At 39.7% G+C, this 8,106-nt stretch overlaps 1 protein-coding gene across 1 annotated transcript; it reads left to right on the top strand.

Moving 5' to 3' along the window:
• The first annotated feature begins 2,299 nt into the window (after positions 1-2,299).
• EIF1B (eukaryotic translation initiation factor 1B) lies at positions 2,300-6,301 on the top strand. Its single transcript, XM_074272184.1, has 4 exons — positions 2,300-2,639; positions 3,587-3,750; positions 4,175-4,276; positions 4,772-6,301. Exons 1-4 carry the CDS (start codon positions 2,609-2,611, stop codon positions 4,814-4,816), a joined length of 342 nt encoding a protein of 113 aa, XP_074128285.1. The 5' UTR covers positions 2,300-2,608; the 3' UTR covers positions 4,817-6,301.
• Positions 6,302-8,106: the final 1,805 nt, after the last annotated feature.

Raw genomic sequence — 8,106 nt, 5'->3', positions numbered from 1 at the left:
TCAGGAAGACCTGATTTCAAGGCTTGTCACTGACTCATGCAAGCTGTGTGATAATGAGAAAATCATTGATGCTCTCTATGCCTCCAAAGAATGTGGCTGAGATGTAAACATACCAAGAATTGCCCTGTGTGGATAAAACTGCCAAAAGTGTGCATATGTTTAAAATTTTTAATTTAAATAAAATTTAAGTTTATTTTAATAGTTTAAAACTATTTATTAGTTTTAAATAGTTGTAATAGTTTAATAGTTTAAAACTATTATATGGAATATACAACTATATATGAAATTAAAACTATATATGGAATACTTCATATATAAAAATTGTTATGTATTTATATATGTATATATATGTATGTAATTTATATATGTGTATAAGTTAGGGTAAGGGTATATATTTTGTGTATTTAGAAGTAGGGATATGGGTGTGTGTGTGTGGTGTGTGTGTGAGTGTGTGTGTGTAGTGTTCGTGCTAGCTTTCTGGAGTCTTCCGGAAGGGCATTGGTCTCAGCTAGGATAGACACCACAAGAATGGTCAAGAATAGTCTAGATTCTTTATTCTGACCCAGTCTTGATCTTAGTGCAGGAGCCATGAGAGCCACCATGAAGCTGGTCAAAGATAGAATGTCTCTCTTCCAGTCCTTGTTGGTGATTATTTTACCTTATTGTAATTACATCATTACTACAGACTGATTATGTGTGAACTTAGAGAACCTGCTAAGTCCTAAGTATATATGTGATCTAGAGAACAATCATCTCATCAATTTCACTGAGTTAATTAACACTTTGTTCAGGTAGGCTTGTTTTAAGTATACTTCTCCAAAGTTACGCCCTCTACATGTATATATCATCGAGACATAGACATACACATGTATACATACATGTATACATCATCGAGACATAGACATACACATGCACACAGAAGCTATGAAGCTTTACCAAGGTGTTATTGTTGCTGTTGCCAGGCACAATACTAAGCACTGGGGATACAAAGACACTTAAAGCAATCCCTGCCTTCAAGGAGATTATATTCTGATGGGAAAGTCCACCCACAAATGGAAAATGGAAAAGGGGAACGAGTACTTTTTTAAAATTAGTATTATGAACCCACATCAACATTTCAATATATAAAAAGGAATTGCATATGAAAAAATCCTTGAATAAATTGCCTAAAAATCTCTCATTCTTCATCTGCAATGTCAGCATACTAATACCCCGACTGTCAACCCTGTAGGAATGTGAAAGCCCCTCGAATCTGTAAAATGCTATGAAAGTCACTTAATCATTTGGAAGGTCTCCTGGTCTGCCTTGGAGTCCAGAAGATGCATTTTCCTGAGTTCAAATCCAGCCAGAGACATTTACTAGCCTGGGCAAGTCACCGAACCCTGTGTGCCTCAGTTTCCCCATCTGTAAATGAGCTGGAGAAGAAAATGGCAAACACTCCAGTGTCTTTGCTCAGACCCCAAATGAGGTCACAGAGAATTGAACAAGACTGAAAAAAATTCGAAACAAGCCCAGACTGTAGGGAGCCAAGTAGCCCAGTGAATAGAGCTCTGGGCTTGGAGCCAACAAGACCCGAATTCAAATTCAGCAGATCCTAGCCCCAAGGGGTTTAAAAGGCCATTTCCATGGATAAGAGTAATAGGAAGTAAAGGCTGATAAGAGTGAAGGAAAATTCCAGGAGAACTCCAATAACCAAAGTTTAAAAGCCTTTCTTAGCGTGGTCCAGACTTCGCATGTCCTTGGCACTTAGTTAATTATTTAATAACTGCGGGTTGATTGACGACGTGTTTAGTACAACTCGTCTGGCACGTAGTAGGCGCTTAATAATGCACCTGAGTGAATTATTGAATTAATGTGAAAAGGATTCTGCGGTCAGAGAACCGGAGTTTGAACGTGAACGTGAACGTTCCTTCTCTGCATGACTTTGGCCGGGTCACTTCACTTCCTTCCGCCTCAGTTTCCTCTTCTTTAAAATGATTTTTGAAGGTCTCTGAGGCTCTGAAATTACGACCCCCGGCTCTTTCCAGTGTGTGCGTGGGAGGGGAGAAAGGTGGGAGGGGGGTGGGGTCTCGCCCTCCCCTGAACGAATTCTTCCAGTGAGGAGCTAGAAGCAACTTTCCAAGCCCCCGCTAAGGAGCCAAAGGGTGGGCGGGGGCGGGGAACGGGGGGGAGGGAGGGCGGAGGAACGCAGTGCTTGTCGGGATTTGTGGTCTCCTACTCTGCTCCAGGGGGCGCTCCTTGCCACTCGTCACGCCAGGAGAAAACTACAAGTCCCAAGAGACATAGCGCGGAGACAGTCACGTGGAATGGGCGGAGAGCGTGCCTAAATAGTCGCGTTCGGCCATTTTGTGGGAGAAGCCGCAGCGCCGCCTCCTCTTTCGCGTCTCCTTCGCTTCTTACCCCTGCTGCCTTCGCCGCCTCCCGCCGCCGCCGCTGCTCCGCTGCCTCCGTCGCCGCCCTCCGCCCGCCTCCGCTTCGCTCCCCGCCCCCGCAGCCTCTTCTCCTTTATTTATCTCCCTTCCTCGCTCCCACAGCCTCCTGACACAGGGTCCTCCCGGGCGCGCCCCGCAGGCATTTTATCCCCTCACCGGCCTCTCACTAATATCGCATGTCCACTATCCAGAACCTCCAATCTTTCGGTAAGTATCGGCCTGGAGCTCCAAGGCCACCCGTTATCCCCTACCCCTCCGGGCCGCTCGTCTCCCCACTCCTGCGGCGCCCCCGGGCTTTTGTCTGCTCCCAGAAAATGGCCGACGGCGAGCGGACCCCGGCCCGGACCCCCGCTCTAGCCCCGAGCCCCCTCCCCAGCCAGGCATCCCATCACCCTCCCCCCATCGCCGCTCCCTCCCCTCCCCCACCAACCGTATCTCCCGGGCCCCTCGAGCTGCCCTTCCATCCCAGCTCCCGCCTTTGTCCACCCCAGCCTGCTCCCACCCTCGGACTTGGGGTCTGGGTTCCAAACGTGCGGGGCCTCGGCCCCCGGTGACCTTGGGCAGGGATCTCTTCCACCCGGGGCCCGGGTCGCTGTGGGTGCAGTTCGGGCACCCCCAGCTGCGGGGGCCTCCGTGGGCACTGGGGGAAGTGAGAGAGTAGGGGGTCCAGGAGTATTGCCCCGGGGGCGCTGGGGGAGGTGGGTACAGGGACCCACTTTTGGTGAGAGCATCGAGTTAAGGGTGGCTAAAACCCTGACCTGGAGGTGTTGGGGTGCTCGGGATATGTTTGTTTTTAATGAGTAATAGAAACGTAAGTGATCCAAGATTTCTCCGATCCCAGTTGAGAGAAAAACATTTAAAATCTGGAAATGAAAAAAGGAGAACATTTTGGTTGCCTTTTACATTTTCGAGAGATTTTATATATAATTGATTATAACCATTTTTATTTAAGCGTCAATTTCAACTGCCCTGTGTCTCTTGAAGGTGATGATGGGGTCCTTGAAGCACAATTACTTGGGGGGGAGGGGAAAGCTTATGATAAGGCAAGAATGGTTCACCAACAGCTAGAAAATAATTTTTTTTTTACTCCTTTAGATTTTCGACTGCTTCCTATATGGTAATTTTACTTCTCTTATTTGGTATTGTGTCCACAGACCCCTTTGCTGATGCAACTAAGGGTGACGACTTACTCCCGGCAGGGACTGAGGATTACATTCATATAAGAATCCAACAACGAAACGGCAGAAAGACACTGACTACTGTTCAGGGAATTGCAGATGATTATGACAAAAAGAAACTTGTGAAAGCTTTCAAAAAGGTATAGATATTATTATTAATAGAAAAGACAAAGAAGCCAAATAACTGGATTCCAAGTTTTGTGCTCAAACCTTAAATTGTGTGCAATAGTTTACTCTCAAATTTAAAAAGAAAAGGAAATATTAGTGAGTGTAATGCTCAGTCTCCAGAAAGTTGAAAGGTTTAAAAAAATGAGGGAGAAGCACTCAACTCCTTACGTGTATATTTTATGTGAAAATTAACCCTTTAGTTTTTAATATAAGTATTTTGTTTTGATTAACTTTTGTATTAATGTGCCAACATTTATAAATGGCCATTTTAATATGTTCTCATTTAATGTAAAACTACAATACTTATACTGTTATGGTGAAATCTTTTCATTTAGTGATTTTAAAAGGTGTAATTGCTTGTGGCTCATTTGTTATGATATGGATGTATATTTCCAGAAATTTGCTTGTAATGGTACTGTGATCGAACATCCTGAATACGGTGAGGTTATCCAGCTTCAAGGTGACCAGAGAAAGAACATTTGCCAGTTTCTCTTGGAGGTGAGTGACTGCAGATGAAATAGAGCAATATTTAGGTAGTCATTGTATATATCAACAATTAATTTCATAAAAACAATGCACATCAAGTGAGTCAGTTACTGAGTAGTTATTAGAAGGATAGATGTCCAATTCATCATTAAAATGGCCTAACATTATTAGTTATAGATGTGTCTGAAGGTCTTACTTGTTTTCAATTGAAATGTAAAAAATTTTATAATTGTTAACACTTTTTGGCAAATATTTCGTTACAATTTTTCAAAAGATTTTACTGCCAGAAATTTGATTACTTGATAGAATATGGTTCTGTTATTACTGTTTAAATTAAATGGAATAAGCACACATTTAGACAAAATACAAAAATTGTATGTTGAGTTCTCCAGATAAGTGTTTTACCAAGTATTCCAACTAAAGGACATTCTTTTATATTGACTATTTTGGGGAGGGATCGTGTCCCCCCCCTAAAAACAGCTTGCTAAAATGTGTTTTGTTTTACAGGTTGGCATTGTCAAGGAGGAGCAGCTTAAGGTTCATGGTTTCTAAAATGAGCAAAAACACATGGAGTATTTCTTGAATAGCTTTGTTCTCTAAGCCAAATTGGCTACCTTGTGAAATGAGTCTCTGCAGTAAACGGACTTTTCATTTATTTAATCATTCAAAGTTCCATTCACATCTGCATGATTACAGAAAACATGTCTGTAGGCTAGTAACACATAAGAAAATTGCAGTAAGATGGTAACTAAGCCCTTTATTCATCCTAACACATTTCCAATGGAAAATATTTTGTTTTGAGTGTTTATTGTTCAGTTTATTACTTTTCACTTGATTTAAAATGTTTTTGTTGTATTAAACCATGTATGTTGCAGCTTAACAATAAAAAGCTTATTAACACTTTTTGTGAGCAGTTATGCTCCCAAGTTTAAACAAGACCCAAGTTACAAGCACTTTTTTTTTTTTTTAATATATAAACTTTCTCAAACGGAATTCCTCCTTCAGCAAGTAGTTCTTTCCAAGAAGAATAGTTAAATTTTATTGTGTGACATTGGAAGTTAATCAGCTGAGCACTGAAGGAAAAAGCATTAAATACCATCTTGAGCTTACTTCCCCTTCTCCTTAAAAGCATAATGGCACATTCCATGACCATTCTTCCTTTACTATAAAATCCTTGGAATAAGTAAGTATAGTATATAGCTGAATTGTATATCATCAGTGAAAACAATTTGGTTCCTTGTTAATTAAAAGCTGTCATATTGTACTGTTGTGAAAATTAATATCTTTGAATGACTCTTGCTTTTATATCTGTTTTATGGCTCATGCCTTAAAAAATAAGAAGCCACAAATCTTCCTTTTCTTCTTCTGATAGACTATTCTAACGAATGAGGAAAAGGAGAGTTAATTTGAACAGTGTAATAAATTGGAAGTATGTGCAATTGAGATGGATGTGATTGAGGGGGGAGGAGGGTTGTGTCATGATTTCTAACATCTAGAAATGCAGTTCCTCTCTACCTAGTTATTGTAATGAAGACATTAATAGCCCCTATGTTTTTGTCAAGTGAATTAATACAGTTGCACTGTGTTGAAGCAGGATAGCCAAAAGAACTGGACCCAAAAGTTTAAGCTATTAAATAATAAACTCTGAGGACAGGGACCTTGCTTTTGTATTCTCCATAGTGGTATGAACATACATAGTAGGTGCCTGTTAAATATTCATCAAATTAAGTCAATTTTGGTTTAGTAGAAGGTTCTGTGAAATGTATATTATATATCACATTGTGTGCCAGCTGAACCTATGTCCATAATACTTGATAAATATACTTGCCTCCTTCATGAATTCATTATGTTCACCCATGATTTTTATAAGGGGGGGGGGCTTTCTTGTTTTGTTAATGGAATAAAATATTAGAAGACTTAACTATACACTGTATAGTTCAAGTTTGGAATTTGCAATGTAGTTAAAGGTCTCTGGAAAATAATCTGTGGAATCAACAGTCTGGTAATGTGCCATATAAATGTGATGTCCATTTTAAATAACTGAGTTGTATTTATTTTCATGTATGCCATATATTAGTAATCTTTGAGCTGTATTTGAGGACTCCCCCTTTTTTTTTTCTTCGTTATGTAAAAGTGGTTTCTACAGATATGTTTGAAATGAGGAAACATTGAGATGACTAGATCTGATTGCTGCTTTTATTTGGCTAATTCAGATAAAGAGGTCATTCTCTGCCTCATTTCTTAGCTGTATTTAAATCACTGAATGGGTGTTCCCTTAAGTCAAACAGACCTGTTAAAAACCTTAATTTTAAAAGGCCAAGATAGTGGTCCCAGATGCCTCCAGAGAAGAAAATGAGACTGACTTTGCACAGGCCTCCAATTTAGTTGCATGTCCTGTCTCTGATATGATGTTTCTGAGAATGAAGGACAAAGTTTTATTACTGCTCTGAACACCTAGTAGAAGGTAATCAAGTATTGGTTCATAAGTGGTGTCATTAAGCCATTTGGTCTGGGAGGGAGGAAGTACCTAAAAATCTCAAATAGTAAGCTTCCTACAGAAGTAAGAATTGGTAAATGGCAACCCCACAAAAATAGGAAATTCAAATTTTAATAGCTGTTTAAACTTTTTAAAAGTTTTGGTATTACATATGTAAAAGCAACAAGCTTACTTCCACTACTTGTCATAAGTGGTGGTACATTTGGTTCATTGAATTAATAGTAAAGTGAACCTAAGGGGGGGGGGGAAATGGAGTCGAATATGACAATTGATACCAAAGGACTGAAGTACTGACCAATTCCAAGATAATGAAGAGACTTCATTCAGGCTATTTTGTCACTTATTTTCCTTTGAGCTAATTAATCCTTGTTCATCTTGACCAAATCCCTAGTTAATCCCATTTCAGTTCATTGGTCCATAATTATCAAAGACTACCAACTTGTAAATAACCTGTGTAGAGGTATAGTCATACTCAAAGCCCATTGCTACCATGGTCTCCCAGCATTTACATACTATTTGTTGCTTTCCCCAGGTCAACACCACCACTTGGTGGCCATTATTGGGAATTGTCCCGAAGAAGGTAGTAAAAGGCTAGGTTCTTTTCTCAACACTGCATGATAGGTACCTCAAGCAACTGTTTTCTAATGTGTGTATATACTCAAGTATATCTAACCTCAAATTTGTCTACTTTAGAAAATCTTGACCCCACTCCACAGCTCTCTTACTGCCATCCTATCTCTCCAGTTAATGTCCTAACATGAAAAAAACCAATTCAAGGAAATTTAAGTGGGGCCCCAAAGTCTTCAGAACCTCCACATTCTATTTAATCTGTTAACCATAAATGTGTATAGGATTTCAGCATTTTGCATTAGGAATAAGTTTGTGGACTAACTTGGAAACCCTAATTATAACATTTCTAAGAATTCTAACATGAAGCCATTAATTTGTAGTTTGTTTATTTGACATATCTGAATATTTGGTTATCTGCCTACTCCCACCAATCTGATTTGTATAAAATTTGAGGGTGACCAGTGGTCTTGTTTTCAGAGCTATAACTATGGAATGATATGAACAAAATGATTGGCAACAAAAGCTACGAGGTCAGTGACACTAATTTTTTACAATTGAAACCTTCAAACTACATATGTTTATGCTGTTGGCAGTATAATTATATTAATATGTCTCCATATTTGCATTTTTATCAGGATTCTCAATTTAGGCACATCTTTACAGAAACAGATGGACAAATTCATCCAGTTTATGCACGCATTTAAAACTCGCATACCTAAATGCTCTACAGTGATAGTTCCCATCTAAACTACATGGGACTTAAGTGTTTAAGGCA

Source organism: Sminthopsis crassicaudata, chromosome 5 (assembly GCF_048593235.1).
Source record: "Sminthopsis crassicaudata isolate SCR6 chromosome 5, ASM4859323v1, whole genome shotgun sequence".
Taxonomy (NCBI): domain Eukaryota; kingdom Metazoa; phylum Chordata; class Mammalia; order Dasyuromorphia; family Dasyuridae; genus Sminthopsis; species Sminthopsis crassicaudata.
The sequence above is the reverse complement of the archived record's forward strand: the minus strand, read 5'-3'. Positions and strand labels throughout refer to the sequence as shown.